The 27500-nt window shown below is 44.7% G+C and overlaps 1 protein-coding gene across 1 annotated transcript in view; it reads left to right on the top strand.

Annotated features, from left to right (window-relative positions):
* Positions 1-27500, top strand: part of LOC143127268 (receptor-type tyrosine-protein phosphatase delta) — a 214043-nt gene that overhangs the window by 166402 nt on the left and 20141 nt on the right. The window contains exons 21-30 of the mRNA XM_076288658.1: positions 1226-1385; positions 3762-3783; positions 4602-4652; positions 6959-7071; positions 10410-10451; positions 11141-11238; positions 16073-16196; positions 21049-21224; positions 23885-24004; positions 24770-24924. Of these exons, the coding sequence (XP_076144773.1) occupies positions 1226-1385; positions 3762-3783; positions 4602-4652; positions 6959-7071; positions 10410-10451; positions 11141-11238; positions 16073-16196; positions 21049-21224; positions 23885-24004; positions 24770-24924 (1061 nt within the window). The remainder of the gene's footprint in view (positions 1-1225; positions 1386-3761; positions 3784-4601; positions 4653-6958; positions 7072-10409; positions 10452-11140; positions 11239-16072; positions 16197-21048; positions 21225-23884; positions 24005-24769; positions 24925-27500) is intronic.

Raw genomic sequence — 27500 nt, forward strand, 5'->3', positions numbered from 1 at the left:
TCATTTGCTCAGCTGCATCCCTCTCTCCAAGTCTCTGTCCTTTACTATCTGCTCTTGTCCTCTGTTCTTCTGTCTTCTGCTTGTTCCTACTCTTTGTCTTTCTCTTTTCTCTCTCTATCTCACTGACTGTCGTTCTTTGTGCTCCTCTTTCTCCATCTCCCTCTCTCTCTTCCTCTCTCTCTCTTTCTCTCTCCATATCTCTTTCTCTCTCTCTCCCTCTCCATCTCTCTCTCTATAGCTGCTCTTTATCTCATTCTCTCTCTCTCTCTTTCTCTCTCCATCCCTCTCTCTCTCCATCCCTCTCTCTGTATCTCTGTAGCTGCTCTTTATCTCATTTTCCTCAGTGCAGTGCGGTGCAGGGGAACTCAATCAGGGAGCAGATGATAAACACACAGATGACTCTGACACACAGATGAGTGTGACCGCTCCGGTCCATTCCGCACCGTGCCACGCCGCACCACACCGTGCCGTTATGAGACACCAGTGTCAGGAAATTACAGCCCCCCCCCCCCCCCCCCCCCAATCATCCCTCCTCCATATTCCACGGAGAGCCTGAATCAGTCATAGCATGGCTCAGACACCCCATTTTCCCCCAACAAACAAATGTACCTTTTTTACTGGCGCTCCGCCTTCTCTTCTATTTCCCGTCTTCTCCCCACTGGTTAGCTGTCCCCTTATGCGCTCCCCGGAGTCTCTCTCTCTCTCTCTCTCTCTCTCTCTCTCTCTCTCTCTCTCTCTCTCTCTCTCTCTCTCTCTCTCTCTCTCTCTCTCTCTTCTCACCTGGTTCTTAACCCAAACAGCAAAGATATCGAACACAAGGGTCATTTGGATTTGGGGACCTTTCACTCAACTTGTAGAAGGACTAGAAAGAAGCTAACAACACAAAGAATGATATTGATTTACTCACGTTTAGATCACTAATTGACAGAGTGAATATGAGCTCTCATATGAGCCCTGCTGGTTAGCCATGCGATTGTGAATTGTGTGTGTGTGTGTGTGTGTGTGTGTGTGTGTCCCTGGTTTTTGATTCCTAGTGAATACATGTAGGCTAATGCATTCATGCATACATACTGTACCTGTACTATAAAAGTCACTTTAAAACTGTTCCTCTGAAGCTAGTTGAGTACTGTTCCTTCTGTGTACTCAAATAAACAACTGTATGTCGTACGATCTCCTCTTCGGAGGTCCGAAGTGGTAATGTGAATGTGACTGCTTGTCCCCTCAGACCATGTACTCGACCAGCCCGTACTCGGACCCTGTGGTGTCGGCGGACATCGATCCCCAGCCCATCATCGACGAGGAGGAGGGCCTGCTGTGGGTCGTGGGTCCCGTCCTCGCCGTGGTCTTCATCATCTGCATCGTCATCGCCATCCTGCTCTATAAGAGGTGAGGATATAGACACGCATACACACACACACACACACACACACACACATACACACATACACACACACACACACACACACACACACACACACACACACACACACACACACACACACACACACACACGTACACACACACACATACATACACCACATACACGCACACACAAACATCATAAAATCTACAAAATGGGAAGCCAATCCAGAGATCAACTCAGCCACAGTCCTTCAGTAACACACACACACACACACACACACACACACACACACACACACACACACAGAAGAACATGCTCTCTGGCCCATGTGAAAGAAAGCTGCTGCCTGTCACAACTCATATGTCAAATACTCACTGAGTGATGTGCTGCACTCCAGTGTGAGCGAGTGTGTGTGTGTTTGTGTGTGTGTGTGTGTGTATGTGTGTGTGTGTGTGTGTGTGTGTGTGTGTGTGTGTGTGTGTGTGTGTGTGTGTGTGTATGTGTATGTGTGTGTGTGTGTTTGCTCTTGTGTGCTTCCATTACAACTCCAGCTGGCCTTTTGGGAAGGGACATACTTCAATGTCCCCACTACACACCCTGGGGGCTGCAATGCCCCCTCCCCCAAGACAATGCCCAGCACCACCGTCTCCAGACACAACATGATCTAGAAGCCATCTCCCAGCGTTCTCAATCAGGAGCGAGTAGAGGGGGGAAAAAACTCATGTCTGTCTCATGTCCATCTTTGATCGCTCAAGCTTCCTGACAGCCTGTGATCTCTTGGCGTATAGCTCTGCGCTTACGGGCCATCACAGAGTAGTGACGGTGAAGAGCTTTTGACAGGCAGTCAAGAGAAAAAAAAAAGAAATGAGCAATTCAAGCAGCCGTCGAGTTTAAGTCTCAGGCTCAGACAGAGAGACAGATAGATGCCCTGAAGCTGTCCTCAAAGGTCCTCTTGGTACCAGGAAACTACATGGTCCTACCTGTGTGTGTGTGTGTGTGTGTGTGTGTGTGTGTGTGTGTGTGTGTGTGTGTGTGTGTGTGTGTGTGTGTGTGTGTGTGTGTGTGTGTGTGTGAGCATCCTATGGCAGATTTACGCTGTAATCAGAGAGTCAATGTCATGACCAAGTCTGGTCTTACCAGTGCATAACTGTGACGTATTTCACCAGTCAAGATCTGGTTTAGGTAGGATGAGACCCTGCCTGATGCCAACGTTCTTCAAATGCCATGGGTCAGTGAATATGATGATAGAGAGCTGTTTTATATGACAATAGGTCCTTATAAATTAGCAAAAGCCCTTCACACAGCAGTATTCTCTGCCAAAGACACAGCACAAACACATAAATGGCAGTCTTAGAAATCTCAGTCAAAAATTCCCTCTGCTACCAGGCATTGACTGATTACAGCCAATAAAGGGAAAGGGTTAAATTGGCAGAGACCAAATTGCTCTCTAGTACCTGTAGGTATGGAATGGGATGCAACATCCACACCTAATACAAGAGAGAGAGAGAGAAAGAGAAAGAGGGACAGAGAGAATGAGAGAAAGAGAGAGAGAGAGAGACTGGCTAATTCCTCTGCAGTCCATTATGTGTCTGGCTTGGCCGTTAGTCATTGGCTGGACCGAGTCGGTGGAGGAGAGTGGATAATTGCGCCTCCATGGCGACCAAAGCATCACTCTGATTGTCACCAGCAGGCTGAGAGCTTAATAGTCTACATGGCAGAGCTGTGTTTGCAGGAAGCTGGTTAGCGCCAGGCAAAATTCAAATAAAAGCTCAGAGGGCTTTTTACTTCTCTCTCTCTCTCTCTCTCTCTCTCTCTCTCTCTCTCTCTCTCTCTCTTTCTTTCCCTCTATCTGTCTCTCTCATCTACAAAGTTAGGTTTATCTACAACGATGGTTGCAAAAGAGTGGGGGAATTTTCTGCTGTTTGAAGGTAGAATTTGAGTAATTACGTTTTAAATATTCTCCAAGATTAGAGCCCATTTGTTCTTGTGAAAGAGACATTCATGCGGAACGATTTGAATATAAAACGCAGGGGCGAGATCTGAGGAGGGTTTTTTGCTTGAGTGGAATGAAAGACGTCTGGTCGGTTGCACCTGTTACAGGATGACAGCGTGCGCCACCGAGGCAGAAACTGCAAGATGGTGTAATCACACGTTTCATGTGGCGTTTTGATGCGTGTTCGACTGCCAGTCAAATGCCTGCGCATATTGGAAGCTTTAACCACTGTGATAATTGTCAGTTAAACCACTGTCTCTCACTGAGAGAGAGAGAGTGAGAGAAAGTGTGTGTGTGTGTGAGAGAGAGAGATTCTGTTAGACATGACATATGCTTTAACCCGTGACAGTGCACACATTGGTGACAGCTAATTTCAATGCTTTATCTTCCCTTTCTGTGCTTACTGTTGGAACAGCAAACCAGACAGGTAAGAAATAATGGGAAACAGTCCAAAGCCTCCTCTCCTCTCCTCTCCTCTCCTCTCCACCTCACCCCCTCTGTCCACACCTATCCTTCCCCCTCCAGTCATGACTGTTATCGATATTTAAGTCTTTTTATTCACAGCGAGGTCCCGTCACTCTCTTGCACTTGAACTAATCTGCTGTTTGCCTCAACGTTCATGTTCATCATGCCTATAAGTACATTCAAGTTAGGTACATAACAAAAAAAGGCATTTCATCCATAAAATTATGGACAGGCAGGGTTCACCTTGCATTACATTTGACAATAGTGCAGATACAAGCCTCTTTATAATATGAAATTATATCAGGGTAATTAATAATGTTCCGCCTGTATATAACCACGAGTCATGAAGCAGAAAGAGGTCCAAAATATTATAAAATCCACTTTGTCTTGATAATTTACCACCTGACCTGAATATATCTAGATAACGTTGTTTTGGTAGTTACTGAATTGAGGTTTATGAAGTAAAATACACATACAAGCTGTTTTGAATTTAATTTCAGCATGCACTACGAGCATTCAAACATAATTCATGTCAATGCTGAATGTCTGATTTTATATGTGCAAGATTAAGCTTTTTGTCATCTTCCATATACATTTATTTCAGTCTATTGCATGACAAAGTTAAACCAAACCATTTTAAAGGATTACATATATCCTTTCAAAATACACAAATCGTACATGCATGAACAGCTTCAAACACTTTTTTTGTTTTTCTTTTTTTTTTGTGCAATGGCGTTAGTCATCTATCATCATCACCAAACGGATATATTTTTCCCACAGTATGACTGCACAGCCCGATGCTCTCCCAGGCCGGGAAGTCAGTGTGCAGCGGTACTGTGATCTTAATTCATCTGCGCTCTCCCAGCTCCCTGCACTCCACTGTGCCGTGCTGCACCTGCACTGTTTCAGATTGGTCTGGGAATGTCAGTCCCCCAGTCCCTATCTTCTGGCCCTTCATGTGAACTTGTCCCGTCTAAGCACACTCTCTCTCTCTCACACACACACACACACACACACACACACACACACACACACACACACACACACACACACACCACACACATGCCCGCCGTATTCACACATGCATGCGAAGAAATATGCAAACTTACACACACACACACACACACACACATGAAAGCATGCACGCAGACACATACACACACACACACATACACACTCACACACACTCACACACACACACACACACACACACACACACACACACACACACACCCACACACATACACACACACACACATGAAAGCATGCACGCAGACACACACACACACACACACACACACATACACACACACACACACACATACACACACACACACACACACACACACACACACACACACACACACATATGAAAGCATGCACGCAGACACATACACACACACATACACACACACTCACACACTCACACACACACACACACACACACACACACACACACACACACACATGAAAGCATGCACGCAGACACATACACACACACACATACACACACACTCACACACTCACACACACACACACACACACACACACACACATACACACACACATACACACACACACACACACACACACACAGCACACACACACACACACACACACACACACAGAGCACACACACACACAGCACACACACACACACACACACACACACACACACACACACACACACACACACACACACACACACACAGCCCCTGTAGTTGCTAACGTTCCCAGCTCCCCTCTGATCCTCTGGTAGCCCTTGTTGTTGTGAGGCCTTATACAGCAGCATCACCAGAGCTGGACCGACTCCAGCATCCCCCCGAGGGACTATTTCTCACAGTGTTTGTTCTCATGTTTTCTGCTGCTGTCTCGATACCTTGCAGACTGCCCATGCATGAACCCCCCCCCACCACACACCACCCACCCACCCATGTCTTTGATTCACAGTGATCAGAAGACACAGAGCAAGCCCGAGGCATGGTAGTAGCAGACTCATCAACAGCCTTTTCATTCTTTTTATTTGTCATTACTTGTGGGATGTGTTGGTCTCTCTCCAGCCAAACCCCCACTGGCTGCTTGCCCTGCTTTGTCAGCTTTTTTATCACTTTAGTCCTGCATGTATGTGCACTTCCCAGTTCAAAAGGTCAAAGGTCAATTCATTGCATTACTTCTTGTTGTTGTTATTGTTGTTGTTGCTTTATTTTTCATTATTATTATTGAAAATCACTAGATGTAAAATGCACACAGAACTAAATAAACCAGCAATGAATGGCTTCGATGGCTTAACACACTCTTCACAAAATATACCAGTGCAGAATGTATTGGTGTGGCGCTATCGTAATCATAATGTTTTCTGTGTTAACCGGGGCTAACCCTGTTAAAAGTTCCTGGAGGTCACTTCATTGGATAGTTCAGCAATCGTAGGATTTAGATCAGGTCGTAAAAGGACAGGGATGTATCAAAAGCCTATGGATTAGTTATGTATAGGAAGATAATCTTCAGATGTAATTATTTTCTCTTCATAATCTATAAATCTTGTCCTGCACCATGATATCAACTTGTAATCTTATCAAAAGTAAATTTATGAGCCCGTTCTAGAGGAGAGGAGAAAGGCGATTGAATGGAGATAGGATCCACTTAAGTTGCACATTCTGCTTATAGGGCAACTTATGTGACTCACACCAATGCAGAAAGCATGCACTTTGTCTGACTGGTGAAACTTTAGAGGGGCCGTTTGTATTAGAATGTGACGGTGTTATAAGAGCAATGAATGATAGCGACACACATACAAACTGTAAAGGAATTATTATTATCATTGTATAAAACACCTCTGTAAACAGATATATAAATCATCTCTGTAATCAAGAATATTATGCTGAGTTTCAAGGACACAGAGTTCAAGTTGGGACACACAGGAAAAGGCCCCCGCTTCTCTGTGATCAAACACACACACACACACACACACACACACACACACACACACACACACACACACACACACACACACACACACACACACACACACACACACACAGAGGTCATACTCAGAATGTCCAACTGCTGCTAGCCAGGAGCCCAACCCCGTGGACTGTCCATGCAACTTGACTGTTCCTTCTTTTGCGTTCCCTTCCCAGGAAACGTGCCGAGTCGGAGGCCAGGAAAGGAAGCCTGCCGCACAGCAAGGAGTTGCCCTCGCACCACCCCACTGACCCCGTGGAGCTGCGCCGGCTCAACTTCCAGACGCCAGGTGAACAGCGCTTTACTTTAAGGGCCTCTTTCACCTCAGTGTGTGTTTGTGTGTGTGTATGTGTGTGTGTGCAACCTGAAGAAGACCATTGGCCGAAACATGTTAGATTTTTTTTTTCCCCTAGCACAAATAGCAGTCTGAAGACGTTTTGGGTACTGTACACTGTCAGGACATCAGACCACAGTGCCCTATGCAGGTGGTTTTGCTGTTGTTGTTGTTGTTCAGTGTTTTCTTATTTACTGACTAGTAAGATGTTTCTTAGGTGTAGCATTATACCCTGATTGGTTTGGATTTTGATATTAGCATGGGGGATTGCAATCTGAATGCTCACAACCAGAGAGATGATCATGTCATGATAAAGAAATAGATGTTCTGCATACATGTCTGATGGACTTTTTTTGCAGAATCAGGAAGGTATAAAACTAGGACTAGGGCTACTCAGGTTCAAATGAAGGGCGAAGAGATGTTACCTGTAAGCATATCATCACTTCTCCCAGGGGAGACTAACCCCACAAACCATATGGGGCCTCTCCCTCTCAGAAGCGCTGACTCTGCACAGCTAAGCGCAAGGGTAACATTGCTCAAGGTTCCCGTTTTTGCCAAGACATTCAGAGTCCGTGTTCGCAAAGTCAGAGAAGATGTCGGCCATGTCTGTACAACACAGAAGCCAGGTGGATAGTGACAAACGCTCCTTGAGACTCATTTCCTTTTTTCTCTCTCTCTCTCTCTCTCTCTCTCTCTCTCTCTCTCTCTCTCTCTCTCTCGGAGCACAAACAGCAGAGGTGATGCATACCAAACACCTCCCCCAGATATCGATATCCCATTTTTTTTTGGAACACGGTGTCCAGAGTCCAGAGAATCATCGCTGGGTGGAGAAAGACAAATTGTCCATTGAGGTCATTCTCTAAGGACAGAGGGTTTGCCTGCCTAGCACCTTCCCAAAATACCGATTTCAAGTTTTTTGGTGATGGAGTAATCATGACGGGTCAAGGGTTGCGACAATGCCCTATTATTCAGCCCCTGGAGGTGGAAGAGGGCTTCTAATATAGGAGCAGAACAATGCAATTCCAGTGTCTCAGAGGATAGTCTACAATGTCAACTGTTATGAGGGAAAGGAAAGATTAGTGAAAGAAAGAGAGAAAAGGAAATGGACTAGCTGCTATAAACGTCTCAGCTGGTCTTAACCTTGGATCATCATAGTGGAGAGAATGGACGTGTCTTGAGCTGGGTATTTTACCTGGTATGTCATTCTCCCTTTCCTCATCCTTTCCTTTGTCTTCTCCTTTCTGGGGGGCGGGTGGGAGGTGGAATGTAGTCACAGTCCATTTGTCCTCTGGAGGAGAGCTGGAGTTTGCCGCAGACCCCTGATTCCGAGCGAGTTGACACGCGTAAGCGGTGTTTTCTGCGCGCGCGCTGGCTGGCTGTCCGGCTGGCTGGCACCGGCGAGGATAACAGGTGGTCGGGGGGGGGGAAGGGGGACAATCAGCACCATGACGACAGCAGTATTTTCCGGGTCAGCCGTTGTGAGCCGACAGAATGGCCGCCCCTGCTGCTGTCGCCTCCACCCGTCCTCTCCGCTCCGAGACCACGGCTCGGGCTGGCCGCCAGCTTCGTCCCGCATTCCCAAACACGGCCAGCGCAGCTTCCCTCCTAGTTGAGTGTCACCAGGAGGCTCTGTATGGGCCTTGCACACCGAAACTCAGTGTGTTCTACACCTGTAGAATCACCTGGTGCCTTGTGTCGCGTAGTATTGGCCCAGTGCCTCTCAGGAGCCTCTCCCTGAGGAAATGCAAACACCTTAGCCCTTTTTTTTAAGATACACAGTGAATTGCGATTGGCAATTGCCATTTTGGTTCTGCACCGCACTCTGAGTTTAACAATGCAAGTTCAAAAGAGACAGCGGCATACTGCAAATGTGACAAACCGCTACTCGATGCAATGACAAGCCGTTAATGTGAGGCGCACGCCATTGGGAATAATGGGCGTCAGAGTGTGACGATACCGTTGTCATATTGTATCTGAAGTCGCCATTAGTATCCATTAGCATCCCTTGTTTGAGGTCCAAGTGCTGCTCCATTGATGCCCATGTCTTCTCCCACTCCCCCTGATTTTTCCTCTCCTCCTCCTCCTCTTCAGTCTTCATCGACCCAGCAGAACCCTCACTCGCCCCCCTCCCCTCCCCACACCACCCTTCATCTTAAGGGTGCTTGATGCCTGCATGGCGCAGATCGACACAACGGACGGCACTTTCATTGTCACCGATGCTGGAAATGGATCTTGAGTGGCCAGAGATAGAGCCACTTGTGTGCTCTCACCCAATCCCCCCCATCCGCCCCACACACACACACACACACACACACAGACACACACACACAAACACACACCTCTCTCTTTATCCATTAGCTAATGCCCACTTGTGTCAGCAGTAACGCAGATGAAAGACTATTAGCCACGCGCTGGGACTCTTCCATAGCCACTCCTCCTCCAGTCTCCCACTCCTCCTCCAGTCTCCCACTCCTCCAGCCCTTCATACGTGAGGAGGTAGAGCCAGAGTTGGCTCAACACAACTCCAATGTCCCTATCTAGGACAAAGCTAAAACTAACTAACTCTATTTCTCTCTCTCTCTCTCTCTCTCTCTCGGTCTCATTCTCTCTGCTAATGATCAAAGCCTCCTCAATGCTTATTCGAGAGGACATGTTCAGAGTCTTTGTTACCTGTATGTGATTCAGTCGCTCCGGAACTCCGCAATTTACCTCACAGCACCTACTCTGAGAGTAGTCTCAGTTCATAGAGTGCAGAATCAGAAGCGCCCTTCAAATGAGCCCAATTACTTGATGGGGTGGTGGGGGCAAGCTAGACTTTTTAAACCAGCAGGAAGTGCTGCACTTGTCTGTGATGAGAGGGTGCAAACTTTGATGCTTTTTGTTGTTGTTGTTGTTGTCATTTTGTGTTTGTGTTCACCTCTTAGATATGACCTTACCTTGCCTCTTGTAACAGCATTTTGTCCAATCTCTCTACAACAACAACATAACAAACAAAACAAAAGAAAAACAAAGAAAACACTTAATGCTTGTTTGCTTTAATATTGTGAACGCATGGATGTGTGCTTTAGCATTTAGCGTTTAGCATGACATTGTGTTGATCTACTAACCAACATCACTAGTGAATAGCTCTCAATGTGTTTCCTCACTACATAGCTCATGCTAGCCAGGCTTTTTATTTTCTTGTTTCTAGAGTGGTCACCATATTGTTTTCGACGTCTGCGACATTTTATTTATTTATTTATATTTATTTATTTATTTATTTACCCGTCCCTCCCCCCTGGTTTCCTTCACAGGTTCAGGCGTGTGCGGTTATCCCAGTAACCTCCATTTGTCAAGTTAGTTGGTCTTGTTTACACATTCACCACCTTCTTTCTCTGTCATTTCTGACTCAGTATTTTATTTGTTCTTTGATTTGCTTCTTTTAATTTAGTAGGCATTTTGTTGTCCACTTCACACTCATCTAATCCCAAGGCTCTACTGTATATGTAATGCCATGGCAGGAGGGTGAAGCTTGAACTGATTATAATTGTAGACCCATGACATTACTCAAAGCAGACTACAACATCTACATTCAGCTAGTAGTTTAGTATTTTTTATTTATTTATTATTATTGTTTTATTTTTTTCAGTATTACTAGTTTTGTCCTCTCGCTCTAACCATCTTGCTAACTGTCCGTCGTGGCTTTCTGTGTGAATAACACACTCTTCCCTCATGCTTCTCAGGAGTGTACTGTTTGGAGAGTGAGCTCAATGACCTGTCATTGGCTTCCGTGTCCATACCTCTTCCTCTCTCATCCTCTTCCTCTCTCCTCCTCCTCTTCTTCCTCCTCCTCTTCCTTCCGAGCATGTTACTGCTTTGAGTGGACAGACTGGGCTGAAAAAAAAAAAAAACTCTCTGTCACGTTCTTTCCATCTCTTCTGACACACACGTTTCCTCTTCTAAAGCTTCTAAACAGTCTATAGCCTGTTCTTTTGGTATGCCTACGTATGGCTAACTCTCGGCATGTGTATGTTCTCATCTACAGGCATGGCTAACCATCCTCCCATCCCCATACTGGACCTGGCTGACCATCTGGAGAGACTCAAAGCCAACGACAACCTCAAGTTCTCCCAGGAGTACGAGGTACGGTGAAATAGCTTTATCAACCGCCTCTGGAGAAACCCTTACACGTCTACGACTTCAACATGTACTGACGTTGGTTATACATTGGTTATACTCTCAGACAGACACACACACACACACACACAAACACACAGACACACACACAGACAAAGGTTTGCGGCATATGTTTGTTTCTTCATTCAACATCAGCAGGGCAGCGAACATGGGTTTAAAAGTGTAGTTTCCTAAATCCTCAGTGTCCAGCCCAGAGCAGCGGCATTGCCTAATATGCCTAAAGCTCTTGCCTCGGCAGTGTAATAGGGTTTTCCAGGTATCCATTAATCTGCTTGTAGCTGAAGTGAACCACTTGATTTGCCGCCATTATGGTACGATGTTGGCCTAAATGTGAAGGACCCATTGCACAACACAAATGCTTGTAGCAATGTGTCAACATGACTAGAAAAAAAAACATACTAACATCCTATCAGCAGATGATTGGAGGGGTTGGGTGATGGCAAGGCCAGATAATTTTTTTTTTTTCCACTGGACAAGGAGATTAGGAATTTTAACAGAATTGTGGCTGGATGGAACTCAAAGGCACTGGTCAGGAGGGGTTACCATGGTTACACCAGGCCACAGTGTCACAGTATGTGGGGGCGAAGGGGGAATGCGGTAGCTGTAGGGACAAAGGGGTGTACAGGGGTCTTCACTTTTGACTGACAGGAGCCATTGGTATGAAATTGTTTATGTTTTTTTTTTTCTTTTCAGATTTTTTTTTTTAGTTTTCAATGGTCAGTCAGTTGTAAAGAGACCTCATCTCTTACTAACTTGTGAATGGATGAGCTGAGGAGGCAATGGTATACAGGCTGGCCAAATGGGTGCGGCTGGCTCGCCAAAGAAAGAGGGGGGTGGGGTGGAGTGGGAAAGAAAAAGAGAAAGTTGGGGAGGAAGAGAGATAGAAAGAAGGACAGTGGAGAGTGAGTGAGGGTTGGGGATAGCGATGATAAACAGAGAAAGCGAGAGAGAGAGAAAAAGGGAGGCAGAGAGAGGGGAATGGAGAGCAGAAAAGGAAAGAGAAGGAAAGGGTGTCAGTGAGAGACAGATGAGAAAGAGAGAGATAGAGAGAGAGAAAGAGAGAGAGAGAGAGCATACACGATGGAGAGAATAAAAGCAGAGAGGGAGAGAGTGACACGAGAGTGTGACCCCTCCCCAGAGGAATGGTGTGCCAGGGGACTGCGGTCTGCCCTCCTCCTTTTGTGCCGGCTCTCCGAAAATATGAGGTCATGCGATGGCCGACCGCCAAGCAGGGCCGGCGGTTATTGCAGAGCTTAAAGCCGTGGAATTGTAATTCCGAGGCCCTTTTTTTCCCACTTGCCTTCCCGAGAAAAGGGGAAAGTAATTTTGGGAGCACAATGAAAAAAAAAAAAAAAAGCAAAGAAAAAGAAAAGCGACAAAAAAAGAAGGCTCCTTTTTCATTACGGACAGTGTTGTGACCCACTGTTTGAACATATTTTTGGATGAAAAATGCAGTGGCTTAGCTAAAGATTTCCCTTCCAAATGGTCTGGCGGTGTGACACTGTTAGATTAGAATGAGGCGAAAAAGTCATCATTATGAGTTATCCTCATGTCGGATGGAATGTGTTTGTCCCGTAGCCCTGTGTTGGAAGAGCCGTGATCACATCCCATTACTGGGGTAGAATAAAGTTGAAGCGGTCATCATGCAGTTTAAGCACAGCGTGAAAACAGCAGCAGTAGAAGAGAAGAAGAAAGAGAGGAAGAGATAGCTGTGAACGGCGGCCACTCTCACACCGAGGGCCTTGCCTTCGAGGCTGTGGTGGTCAGCCTGTCATCTTCACCGCTCGTTGTCTTTTTACGGACATTTGGCAATGGGAGGCATTTTTTTCCCCCTTCTTTTTTAGCAACACGTTTCTGTTTCAGTGTGGCATTTGGCACGCCTCCGTGTCTCGCCAATAAAATAGGCCAAAAGAAATGTGATGTGAACTGAAGGGCAGGTCTTTGCCAGGTCTACGAAAACACTTCATATTATTGCCAGGTCTACGAAAACACTTCATATTATGATATGTGTATGTGAGCAGGAATGGTATTTTGGTATTTATTTGGCACAACTCATGGGTCTTCATGCTGGTTTATCTGGCTTTGGTTTTATTATTTTGCTTTGGCTTGCCTCAATAGCACGGACTCAAAACCACACTCCTTAATGTCTTACGAGCTTACCTCTCAAAAGCCTATGTAAATTCCACATATTCCAGAAATACAACGTGTGCGTGAGTGTGTGTGTGTGTGTGTGTGTGTGTGTGTGTGTGTGTGTGTGTGTGTGTGTGTGTGTGTGTGTGTGTGTGTGTGTGTGTGTTTGTCCACTGTTGACTGGCAGAAGTGAGCTTTGGAAAACACAAATAAAATGCTTGACCTTTATGGTTTGGGTCCCAACATGTTCTTATGTCCATAAATACCAGCTAAATGCCCCAGTTAAGGCCCTCTTATGATTTGTGTGGCTTCAGTCAAACTGTTTGCTTAGAAGAGCATAAGTAGATGTCTACAGACTGAACAGCTACATTTCACATTCAACATTTATCTTCATTTTTTTTCTTGTCTCTTTTTGTAGCAACGGAAGAAAAAGATAATAAAAAAGAAGGGGGGGAAAAAACAAGACAGCTGTCTGAGGCTTTTGGTTCCAATTTTCGGCTATTGTATGATTGTCTGAAAACTGTAATTTGAAATTTGTCAACCCAGAGAGTTAGCTCACGGGCTGATGCATATCAACTTTCCATTTCCAAAAGACACTGAAGATGGCGAATAATTTTATTATTAAAGTAAATGAGAAAAATTTGCCCAAGTCGAAAAAGACTGCGGGTCAGGTCATGCTAAACACAATGCATCTTTTCATACTCCTCATTCCCACAATTTCACTCTCTCCTTTCTTCCTTTTTTCTTTCTTTCTTTTTTTCTTTCTTTCTTTCTCTCTCTCTCTCTCTCTCTCTCTCTCTCGCTCTCGCTCTCTCACACACTGCTCACAAACACACACACACACATACTGTCCGTTTCAGTTAACCTGTTTCCGCTATTGGTATACGTCTCTAGGGAACAAGGGCAAATTATTGTTCTTAAAAAGCATGATGACATACTTTAATGGGTTCAACAATAGAGCGGCACCCAGCATAATTTCTCAGGCTGTGAATACATTGCCTCCATAACATGCTATTACGTAACTCTTGTCACACTTGTGAGTTTGTTTCAGGCTCTGGTGAATAAATCATAGCACAGTATGAAATGAATAATCAGTCCCACAGTAAAAGTCTTTGATGGCCAAATTCAGTCCTAATCAGTGCTCTAGAGTAGATCTTGAAAATTGAGTATACCATATATTCTCAAAGAGTACTTGCTCGTGAAATGAGTGGAATGATATTCATAAAGCCTACCTGAGGAAGGCCTTTGGAATTTAATAGCACTTATGGGACATTTGCGAAACTCCAAAGCCATATAAATGCTATATTCACCATAAAGTTATCATGGATGCAAGCCTCCTTGATAAAAGTGGAGTTTTATATTTTTATTAGAAAAGGAACTTTGAAACATTTCAAGAGGGTGAAAATAAGATTTCCACTAAATTATGTTGCAATTTCAGACCATTCCCTTTCAGACACTTTGAAACTGTGTACATTTTTCAATATGGTTGATGTTGCTGGTCATATGACAGCTATCAACTTCCTCCATAAAAGTGATGCCCTGTTGAGCGAGATTAGTGTCGGAAGCAGGCAAAATGTTTCTGTTTGTTTCTTGAATAAGAATCAGAAGCAGATTAATTTGGTAAGGTGAGTAAGTACAGTATAGACCAGGAATTTGTTTGCCTGCTGATGGTGCCACACTAACATTACAGATAGCATATAGGCACTATAAAAATGAAACTTAAAAGACAATAATATAGATAGTATACAAAATACAATATCTATAATATGCAGACAATTTTATTTAGAACAATATACATACAGTCGTGTGTGTGTGTGTGTGTGTGTGTGTGTGTGTGTGTGTGTGTGTGTGTGTGTGCACGCGCATCTGCGTGTGTGCTTGTGCGGGTGTATGTGCGTGTGTGTGTGTGTGTGTTTGTGTGTGTGTGTGTTCCCCCTCAGCAGCACCATAGACGCTTTCAGCTTTGTTTGTGTGTGCCGTGCAGGAGGTATGCCACTTGGCTGAGGTTTACTGTGACATCGCCCCCCGCCCACCCCCCCTCACAGAGAGGGCTGGAATTAAAAGCTGCCGTTGTGTGGCAACAGCCTTGGGGGTAAGGCTAAATTTAACAACCCATGCCAGTTATGCATGAAAGACCCCCCCACTCCGTCACGCCGGAAGCCGAAATAGACCGGCGGGGATCTATGGAAATGTCCGGAATAGCAGTAGAGGCTGTCGAACCAATGTCCTCGTGGATCGGGACGTCAGGCCAAGATTCTTGGACAGTTACGCCACAGGCTAAATGGGAAGGCATGTGTGCAATGTGCGGTGTTCGGATCACGCAGCAGAAGCTGCCCAACATAAGAACGCTGATGTGATGAAAATACGGCTGTCATATAATCCCAACACCCAGAGTCTATATAATCCCAACACCCAGAGTCTATATAATCCCAACACCCAGAGTCTTGGATTCTGTTGCTATTTCAGATGAAAAGTAAAAAAAAAACTGCTGAGAGACCAGGGTTGTTTTGAAAAATGAAACATCGCCTAATCAGTTACATTGATTTTAAAATGTTGTTTTGCTTTGACTGTTTGATTTAATCTAAATGTCATATCTCTCTCTCTCTCTCTCTCTCTCTTTCTCTCTCTCTCTTTATCTCTGTCTCCTCAGTCCATTGATCCTGGACAGCAGTTCACCTGGGAGCACTCCAACCTGGAAGTGAACAAGCCCAAGAACAGATATGCCAATGTCATCGCCTACGACCACTCCAGAGTCTTACTCTCAGCTATCGATGGTAAGTCAGGATCCACCGCTATCCGTTTTTCTTCACTCTTCCTCCAAATCAACTGAATAGCCCCCGAAAGTCATGGAGAATTGTCAGACTTTATTTTACTGGTTTGAGTCTGTTGTTGTTGTTGTTGTTGCTGCACATGGAAGCAGTTTATTGGGTCACTTCTGCGTCATGTCATTGTAATGACAGGTCATGAGTCAACATGTCATTAATATGTTGAAATTTCCATGGCTCCCTCGCACAAGCTGTCAAGTTGTCAAACACACACACACACACACACACACACACACACACACACACACACAGATGCAGACAGAGACGACAATACTGTTGTGTTCCCCTGGCACTGTGTTCTGAAGTCAGAGCCAGTCCTTTAAATGGGGAACACTGGGCCAGTGTTGCGAAGTGGTGCTCACTGAGGAGCGCCATGCATACATGAATAACCTGAGAACAGCATGGCAAGAGCTGATAAATAAAGATGTGGGATACACCCTCCCCTACACACACACACACACACACACACACACACACACACACACACACACACACACACACACACACACACAGAACAAACACTGTCACAAACACATACACACACAGTCAAAGACAGACGCACATAGTCACACACGCACGCACACACACACACACACGCACACACACACATACACACACACACACACACACACACACACACACACACATACACACACACACACACACACACACACATACACACACACACACACACACACAACAAACACTGTCACAAACACATACACACACAGTCAAACACATACACACACAGTCACAGACACAGACACACACGCACACGCACACAGCACACACAGACACACAGAGTATGCATTTGAAACTGATTGTGTGCTGCCTAGTGTTGATGGACCCCATTAAATCCACATAAGCACATTTGCATGCTTTTGTGTTCCTGCGATGGCTCCACACTAGCTATATCTATATGAGCTCTCTCTCTCTCTCTCTCTCTCTCTCTCTCTCTCTCTCTCTCTCTCTCTCTCTCTCTCTCTCTCTCTCTCTCTCTCTCTCTCTCTCTCTCTCTCTCTCTCTATTTCTCTCTCTCTCTGTATCAGACTGAAAGCCCAAACACTACTGGGAATCCCTTTGCTTTCTAAACACTTTGATTGCAAGGTCTGGCCGAAAAAAACGAGGTGTTTAGATGCACACACTACACACACACACACACACACACACACACACACACACCTACATGTAGGAGATTGGGGAGTTTGCCCTCAGTTGTTGTTTTATGTTTTTTTTTTAGTTGATTAGATGTACACTGTTTGTTTGCATGCCTGGAAGGAGTGCAGTTGTGTGTGTGTGTGTGTATGTGTGTGTGTGTGTGTGTAAGGGCCTCTCTTATTGCATGAAATGGCCACCATCAGGTTCTCGGATTTGCTCCCACCACAAGTGTAGCAGTAATTAATCATAGCAGACCCTAATCATCAACGGTAGATCAGCAACACACACATAAAAATAAAAACACCTTGACAGAGAGACGGGGGTGTCACGCTACAAAGTGATGTGCACCGAGAATGTCTTACCATGACATGAGAAGATCTCTGTTGACATGACAAGATCTTTGTTGACATGAGAAGATCTCTGTTGTTCTTCTCTCTGTGTTTGTACACAGTGCCCTGGTCCATTTCCCTCCCCAATCACGTTCCAGCCTTGCCAGGTTCAATCACGTCGCTGCCGTGACAAGAGAAACAGAAGCCCAGTTTGCCACTGTTTACCATTCAATCCTCAAGTCCAGTGAAGTCAACACTGGTTTATTTTTAGACGAGTTGAGACCAGATTCCTTTTCACTGGAACTGTGACCTGTTAGGCAAGTGGGACTCGATGGCAAGTGGGACTCGATGGCCAGATCACGTCATCCAATCGAAACTCTCTACAACCACGCTGACCGGCTGATGGACACGACAGTCTCATCACAGCCATTGCTGTTTGCTCACACTCTTGAGTGCCTGCGAATGAATGTTTGTCTTGACGCCATCATGCCATCTGATCCCTACTCAGGAAACAGGTGTAACAGTCAAAACCCAGACATTTAAAGCAACACCAAAGAGTTTTTTGTACCTTAAAATAATGTTTCCAAAATCGTTTCAGTGGTTCATCAACTCGTAACAGGGTGAACGGCAATTCTGCATTCACTTCGTGGCCCTCTATCGACTAAGATCGGGTAGCGGATCTGTAGTTCAATGGAATGAGACATAAGAAACTTCAAATTTTACTTGCATCTGATGTCGCAATACATTGTGCTTTTATAAGTCATGCAAAATATTCTACCTTGTCGTGGACATTGTTATTTGCAAAGCCTGTGCTGGATAAACAAATATCGTGCGTGCAACAGAGGGAAAGTTCTTTGGTGTTGCTTTAAAACACTGGAATGGAGTCACAGGATTGTATACTTCATTCCCTTCCCCCTGTGGACTAAAGACCTTCACCTTTTTTGCATAACCATTACTGGACATTTAGTCATACCCTGTCCCATAATATAATATGTATGTATATTTCTTGTCATTATGATTTCCTCGGCATTTGTTACAGCACCAGCAGGGTGCAAGAGGATTTAAATGTATATGCCTTTCTCATTTCCGTCATGTTAATCCACGTCCACCTTTCCTCACAGCAAATTTTTTCCCCCTCCATTTGCTGCCAGCAGTGTTCAACAGAGACACTGCAAATCCTGATTGACAATTTTTGCAGCTTGTTTTATTTTTTTTAATTTTTTTTTTTTCACTCTTCCTCCCCCAAAACCGAAGTAGCCTAATTTATTCTGGGTAGCCCTTTTGTTTTGTGATGATATTTCATTTTCTGTTGTTGCCATTTAAATGACTGTGACTTAATTGTCTACATCCCTGTCCATCAGCATTGAGTAGCTCACAGCAAAAAAAGCAGTTAAAGTGAAAAAAGAATAATTGCTTTTGAATGAGCTCCTATTCCCTTTCTCTCTCTCTCCTTCTCTCTCTCTCTCTCTCTCTCTCTCTTTATCCCTTTCTCTCTCTGCATTACCTGTGAGGAGAGGAGAGAGTGAGCGAGCGCATGAGGGGGAGTGAGGGTGGGGTTGAGGTGTGGGAGGGAGGGAGGGAGAGTGTGTGTGTGTGTGTGTGTGTGTGTGTGTGTGTGTGTGTGTGTGTGTGTGTGTGTGTGTGTGTGTGTGTGTGTGTGTGTGTGTGTGTGTGCGCGCGCGTTGTGTGCGTGGGCGCTGTGGCGATGCGGGGCCCATGCAGATGAGACTTATCTCTGGCGAGCATGTGTGCGCCCGGGCGCCTGCCTGCCAGTCCTGCCGCATTGACTAGCTGTCAGCTCTCCTCTCCTCCCGCCTTCCTCGCCTCTGCCGCTGTGAGGATGGGAAAAGACCACACGCTTTTCATTTCACTGCAGAGAGAGGGACAGAGAAAGAGAGAGAGAGAGGGGGAGAGAGAAAGAGAAAGAGAGAGAGAGAGAGAGAGAGAGAGAGAGAGAGAGAGAGAGAGAGAATGAGATGGAGAAAAGAGCAAGAGGTAATTTCTGCTCCAGTTTGTCTGCTCTCCTGCCATCGTTTTTACATTTGCTGGGCTTGGGTAGATTCCCCATGTCGTGAGGCAGAAACAAAATGATGGAGTGATGAAAAGACACTCCCTGGATGAGAGAATTTGTTTTGACATTGAATAGTTGCAGGTTTTTTGGTGATCGTAAGAGAAACACACAGACTGGCATCACTAAAGCACTAATGTGTCACCAGTGGCCATTTTGGCTGATAGGAGTGATCTATTCCGTAACTAGCAGTAACAGTAATAGCCTGCACTATGCCCAAGAATGACTGGGCGAACTTTACACAAACGTTCCAGCAATTCATTTATATTGATTCTTTTAGCAGACAGTTTTATGTAAAGTATCTCACAGTACAGCAGAGATAAGTATATATTTGTCCCCAGTGTCTTTGCTGGCTACGACACCCATGCCCATTGATAACACTTTGCTATACCAACTGCCAGTGGAGTCCTAGGCTCACAGGAGCACATATCACCATTTGTGCAGTACTGTAGCTACCTTGAGTTGGGGATCAGTCTTGATTACTGGCAAAACAGCCTGAGCATTTCCAGTATTGAGTCAGACACGTTGGCGCTGAGCCTGTTGCTTGTGGGTGGTGTTTTCCTTGGCCTTAACTCCCAGCATGTCGAGCCGGAGCGTCGGCGCATCAATCCTAGCCTTGCTGCCGATGCCGAGCACTCTCGCTCGGCATCGTCGCTCGCTGTTACGCGTGTCAGAGTTAGCGCTAGCCAAGGCCGCCTTCATGGGGATCACAGGCGCATGGGGATCACAGGCACAGGCATGCGCTTTCAAACAGGTCCTCTCCTACTGTGCCAAAACAGCTCTGGGGGAGAAAACAAATAAGCCCAGGAAGACACAGGCACGTCAACGGTGGAAATGCTAGATGTGTGCACAAGCACATTTCAGGATTCTGGCGGAAGGCTGTTGATATTTGAGCGCGGGAGCTAATCAAATTGCATTCGTTATGTAATGCTGAACCAATATGTTGATCAGCTGGAATACCGCGTGACTCAGATGTGATCCACTGTGTTCATTCCATATTTACAGAGCCAGGACTGGGTGCAAACACTACAGTTATTTAACCACACACATAGACTGGCAAGCTAAAGGACGGGGGGGGGGGGAGGATTGCCGAATTTCACAAAAATATATTGCATTAGAATTGTGCCAGGCTTAAAAAGTATTCCCCTTCTCTACACTCTGAGGTGTAAATATATGGTACCTCTATTCATATCTAAGAGCTGGCCTGAGATGTTGAAAAAAGAGATGTTTTTTTTTCTGGATGCAGGTATACCAGGCAGTGATTACATCAATGCCAACTACATCGACGGCTACCGGAAGCAGAATGCCTACATCGCCACGCAGGGGTCGCTCCCGGAGACGTTCGGAGACTTCTGGAGGATGATCTGGGAACAGCGCAGTGCCAACATCGTCATGATGACCAAGCTGGAGGAGAGGTCCAGGGTAAGGCGGTCTGTCTCACTAGGATCATTATGGTATGCATATATGTACAGATGTACTGTACGTGGTTTTATGGATCACGTGTCAAGTATTAATGGGTGAAGACAAGAAATGGACTTCTCTTACCGTAATTTCCCAACTATTAGCCGCGGCTTATGCATTGATTTTGCAAAATTTCTTCAGCTATGAGGTTAACACATGGGGGCAGTTAATATGGTATTAATATGGTTTTGTGTGTGTGTGTGTGTGTGTGTGTGTGTGTACAGATTTGGGTACAAGGATAATGATTTTGATGAGTGAAGGAAAATATTTAGATAAAATGAAAGATAAAATTTTGGCTGTAAAAATGCTCTGGGGCCCCTTGTGTGGAGTATAATAATTGCACACTGCATTGAAGCTGAGATGTCTTTGTGTTGATGTATTTCATCAAATCCTTGGAGGTCATCCATGTGGTTAATCCCATTCATTGCTCAGCTCTTTGTCTGTTTGCCACAAGGCCCATTTGTCTATGTGGCTCAGGTACCTGCCACTCTCCATCCTTTTACCGTTCCATTTTCTTTTCTCTCTTTCTTTTTTTGGTTCCCCTCTCTCTCCCTCTCTCTTTCTCTCTGTGTTTGTTTATTGTCTTTCTTCAGATGCCTTCATATTTCTTCTCCAAGGCAAGACCCACAGCATTCTGTTGCCTTTTTGTTTTTTGCTTCCTTTTTTATTTATTTTTCTATTCTTGCCACAGCAATAGATCTTTTGTTTTTATTGTTTGTTTGTTTGTTGGTTTGTTGGTTTGTTTGGTTGCTGTCCTCTCACTTTCTGTTTCACCGATAGCACTCGGCTATTCTGTGTGCAGCAGCTGAAGCACTGTTGTCATCGGCGACCCTAGAGCTGCTTGTCACTCACGCTGTGTGCGACATGTGTGCAGACCTGTGTGTGACGGGTCAGCTTATCTGGCCGATCAGCCACCCCTGGTGGACACGCAAACACACTCGCACAGTTTCCCAGACACAGACAAACAAGTACATACAGACTCTCTTTCTCCTCTCTCTCTCTCTCTCTTTCTTTCAATCTCTATCTCTCTCTTTCTCTCTCACACACACAGACACACAAGCACAGCACATTGCTTTTGGCTCTTATGCACACTGGTGCACAGAGAGATACAAACACATCAACACACACACACACACACAACACACAACACACAACACACAAACACACACACACACTCACTCACACAGACCCAGACTCTGTGATTAAAACCAGTGTAGGTTTCTAAGGTCTCTAAGTTCTCCACAGTCTGGCTAGAATGACTCCCCTGAGACCTCCATAGTATCCTTAGGTCTTCAAACATAACTCGATTACAATCCACCACCCCACAGCAGTGGCTGAGAAAGACATTCCATATTTGATGCCAAAAATAGCAGCTTTACAAAAAGCAGTGAATCGAGAACACTTTTCATCCTTTAAGACGGAAGACTGTGGAGACCATCTCCCCTCACAGAGTGCACATGTTTTGCTGGGCGCCACTTTAGTCAGCACTTTGGACTGTCCCTCACTGACCTGCCTAGGCATGTGCATGTCGGCTTATGGCTTCCTGTAGTGCTCTTAGAAAACACAGTAGCTTAAAGAAAAAAGGCTAAAGTGTCTTACTGATTTTTTTTTTTTTAAATGTGAAGTCTAGAAGGCTCCTTATCCTCTCTAAGAGTCTTCTCTTGATGTCATTTGTACTCAGGGGCCTCAGACACCGTTTGTCTTACAAACGCAACTCTCTCAATCTCAATTACCAACTTGAGTGATTCATACTCAAGCGTGATACAGTGAATGCTGCAGTCAGTCCTCATAGTTGATTCACATCTCTGAGCAAATATGGAGACAAGAGAGGAAAAAGAGCTTAAACTAAGAGTTAAAAAAAAGAGTGTGGTTAGGATTCGGAGCGGACGCCAACATTCCCTCCTTCCTTTTATGCACTTCCTCTAGGCAGGGAAGCATTAGTAGGGTAATGGAATTGCATTTTATTGGCCATGCGCTGGGCAACAGGACTGTATAATCATAATAAAGTGGCCCCTGTAATGTGATTGGAAAACTCCAGTTAAGATTGTAATTATGGAGTCTGTCAGACTAATGCATTGCCCACAGTCTGTTGCCATGGAATGCTTTCTTTCTTTAGGGCTCTTTTCTCCACAGTGAAAAAGCCCCAGTCAGCATTATGGAGTTTAAAAAAAAAGGCAAACCTCCTAGACATAGTTTTTTTTTTTTTGTTCACTCTTGTCTGAAATATGACTTGTTGGTTTTTTTTTTGTGATAGTCTTGTAAAGTTTGTCCCAACGGTGTTCTTTTAATGGCTGTATGTGTTTGGGTTAATCGTGCAGAAAACCAAGCGTAATCTCAGACGTGGCCAAACAAAAGGTTTTTCTTGCACTCAAACAAGTAGAGTAAAAAGAGAGACAGACATTTTCCCATAATGCAGCAGCTCGACCACTATGTCAACAAGTACTTCATATGAATCGGGAGTAATAGATAAATAAGATAAATAGTTGCATATGAATCGGAAGGAATAGATAAATATAATATCAATAGTTTCTTTGCATTTTCTTTCAGTAAGTGCTCGCTAGTCTTTTTGTACTAAACACCATTCCTTGGCTGACGTGTGTGTGTGTGTGTTGCGTTTGCAGGTGAAATGCGACCAGTACTGGCCAACCAGAGGGACGGAGACCTATGGCCTTATCCAGGTAACTCTGCTGGACACAGTGGAGCTGGCTACCTACTGCGTCAGGACCTTCGCCCTCTATAAGGTGAGTGGGACCGGTCACCGCTTCCTACACTGTGACCTTGACTTGTTCTTCTCCTCTACCTATCTACAAGGAGTGGAGGAGAAAGTTAAAGTGCACCTATATATGCTTGAGATAAAAAAATAATATATTATTTTATATATATATATATATATTTTATTTTTTATTTTTTTATATATTCATATATATTTACCTTTGCTTGCACTCTAAAATCACATTCATAAAATATAAAAAATAAAAGTATGCGGCACATCATTAGACTGTGGTGTTAAATGGAAGTGGACTTTTGTATTGCGTAATTAAAAGGAGCTCAAATATATCCGGACCATTTCCTCAAAAAGCAAATCCTGGTATTATGTTGCCATGGGGATTCCCTCCCTAGCTTTTAGTTATCAGGAATCTCTTCCTGATCCTCACTTCATGTTCTTCAGTTTTCATATCCCTAGGCTGGAAAAAGGCAATGAAGTGTGCTAGTGCATTAAATATAATTAGATTATTTTTTTATTATTTTGCTTAATTTTGTATAAACCACTCGATTACTCATAACTGTAAAATATGCCATGTCATAAAAACAAGCTAAAAAGTATTCAGACAATCATAGCCATCATAGCATTCCCAATTGCCTGTTTGTTAGTTTGTTTGTTTTTTTCCTGGTAGTTTTTCCCATTTCCCATTGGCTGAATAAGTGGGAGTGGCCCCATGGCTTTACCTCCCGACTCGATTTCTGATTGGCTGTGGCTGGCTATGTCTTTGGTTGTCTTTGAACAGAACGGCTCGAGTGAAAAGCGGGAGGTGCGGCAGTTCCAGTTTACAGCCTGGCCTGACCACGGAGTGCCCGAGCACCCCACACCGTTCCTGGCCTTCCTGCGCAGGGTGAAAGCCTGCAATCCTCCAGACGCTGGACCCATGGTGGTACACTGCAGGTCAGGCAACACACACACACACACACACACACACACACACACACACACACACACACACACACACACACACACACAGACACACACACACACACATATGCATGCATACATATACTCCTCCATGGTGATGCACTGGAAGTCAGCTAACACACACACACACACACACACACACACAGTTGGTAGAAAATGGATTTTTGGATACACTTTTCATGGGATGTCCTCAGGTGCCTTGTACTCAACCTAATACCTAATTAATTGAGTACAATGTACGCCTTACATAAGCATATTACATGCTGTTTGACAAGGTCTGCTTGGGGTAATGGGTAGCTCAAGAGAAAGAGATAGAGTAGGGTCCAATGTTATGCACTGAATCAGTGTGTAATAGTATGAAGTGTGCAACTATCACACACACACACACGCACGCACGCACGCACACACGCACACACACAAACACACACACATACACACACACACACACACACACACACACACACACACACACACATACACAGTATATATAGCTTATATTCTGAATATAAATATATTTAAAAGGCAAAACAAATCATTTGAATTCACAAAACAAACAACTGTAGTAGTAGTAGTAGTAGTAGTAGTAGTAGTAGTAGTAGTAGTGGTAGTTGTAGTAGTAGCAGTAATATCAGCAAAGTGCCTTTTTGTTATAACAGAAACCTGCAAGACAAACAATTTAGGAGAAAAAGCTCCTTCATGATCCTTGAACATTTCATCATTCGAGAGTTTCCCATAGACCCCTCGTCCTCTGTCATAGTCCCCCCAGCTGAACCTGAGGCTGTTCACCGAAGCCATGCCAAAGTCCCATCCATCATGGCGCCCTATAAATCAGATGGAACCTAATTGTGCACAAAGACTGTCCCCTCCTCCTGACTCGACACTGTCACACCCATCACGCCCAGTACTCCAGTGACCTTCACCTAATCCTGCACTAAGTCCTCATGAGTAGATCAATCTCGCCCGGTGACAGACGAAGCTGACTGGCTGTCATGGCGACACTTTCTTTTTTCCAATATGGGGACGAAGGGGTGTGGAAAAAAAACACGGTGCCAAGGAGACACACGCAATTTAATCTCTATAAGTCACTCGCTCTCTTGCGTCCTCTCATCAAATACTCATAGTTCACACGGTAACACGACTCAAAGGGGCCGCTAGACACCCCTGTTGACAAGCATGCTCTACTCCCACTACATTTGCAGGCACGCGTGATCCAGATATGCCGTGGAGTTTTCTTTAATTTAGTCCTAAGTGGAAAAAGCATGTCAGCGTATAGTAGATAATGTAAATGTTTAATGTAAATGTTAATGTAAATATTATAGTCATGTCTGGTTTTGTATATGTTAGCTTATTTTACAAATTTACTTACAGCACGACACTCACTCACTCACACACATACATACATACATACATATATACACACATGGGCATGCATACACACTTGCAGACAGAGAAGGAGATGCATAAATGCATTTGAGTATAGACCCTTTCAAGAGAGTTCCATTATCAGCATCATAATTGGCCCCACAAGACTTCCTTTTTAACATTCCATATGTTATCTTAATGCAGAGGAAGTAGATTGGGGCCCAAATAGAATGTTCAAGCATTGTTTTTGTTTACCTTGTTGAAAGGGTCCATTGAAGAATGAAAGGATGAGCGAAACAGAGGAGATACAGTACATGCCTACAGCTACATGAACATGTCTTTAAAAGAGCGGCACTCCCTCGTGCATGCACCTAAACATATAGCAGGATCCTAAACATATTCATGGATGTACACATAAGCAGCACTTGTGCCCAGCCATACATCAGCTTTAAAGCCCTGGCCTGTCAGGGTTGCATAATTCATCATATCCACCGGCCTAATGGCTCTCCACCTATCAGCAGCAGCCAATGGTAATGTGGTCCTATAACTCACCTGTCTCTTGGTGTGCCCCTAAGTCATCATTATTACGATGCCTCTGCATCTTCAGGACATTAAAACATATCATAGGCTCTAAAAGAGAGAGAGAGAGAGGGGGGGGGGGGGGGGGGGGGGGGTGTAAGGTAGGAAGATGGAAAAGAGACTGAGAAAAACAACATGCATGGAAAAGTCCTGAAATTGAAGAGGGGAGGGAGGTGGCTATAGCAAATGGACTGAGAAGAGGCAATGCAAAAAAAAAGACTACGGTATAATGGGGAACCAGGTGGGAGAGATAGAAGGAGAGAAAAAGCGTGAGAGAGAGAGAGAGAGAGAGAGAGAGAGAGAGAGAGAGAGAGAGAGAGAGAGAAGGGTATACAGAGATGCCAAAGCTGAGAAGCGTGTAGCTTTTGTGGATGCTGCTTTTTCGATCCAGCACCCTTCCCCACGGTGGAGCACAAGGATTACCAATGTCGCCGCCTGGCCAAGTTCAGTCTCTTTTTCTTCTCTTTCTCTGTATCCATCCACCTCCCATCCCTCTCTCTCTCTCTCTCTCTCTCTCTCTCTCTCTTTCTCTCTCCTTCTCTCCTTCAGTCCCTATGACAGGCAGGCAGGCTGCGTCCTGAGGGCTAGACAAATCGGAAATAAAATAA

The sequence above is a fragment of the Alosa pseudoharengus genome, unplaced genomic scaffold (assembly GCF_046254945.1).
Source record: "Alosa pseudoharengus isolate Yale_2024_CS ecotype anadromous, Long Island Sound unplaced genomic scaffold, YU_APseudo_1.1 YU_APseudo_1.1_scf_17, whole genome shotgun sequence".
Lineage (NCBI taxonomy): Eukaryota > Metazoa > Chordata > Actinopteri > Clupeiformes > Clupeidae > Alosa > Alosa pseudoharengus.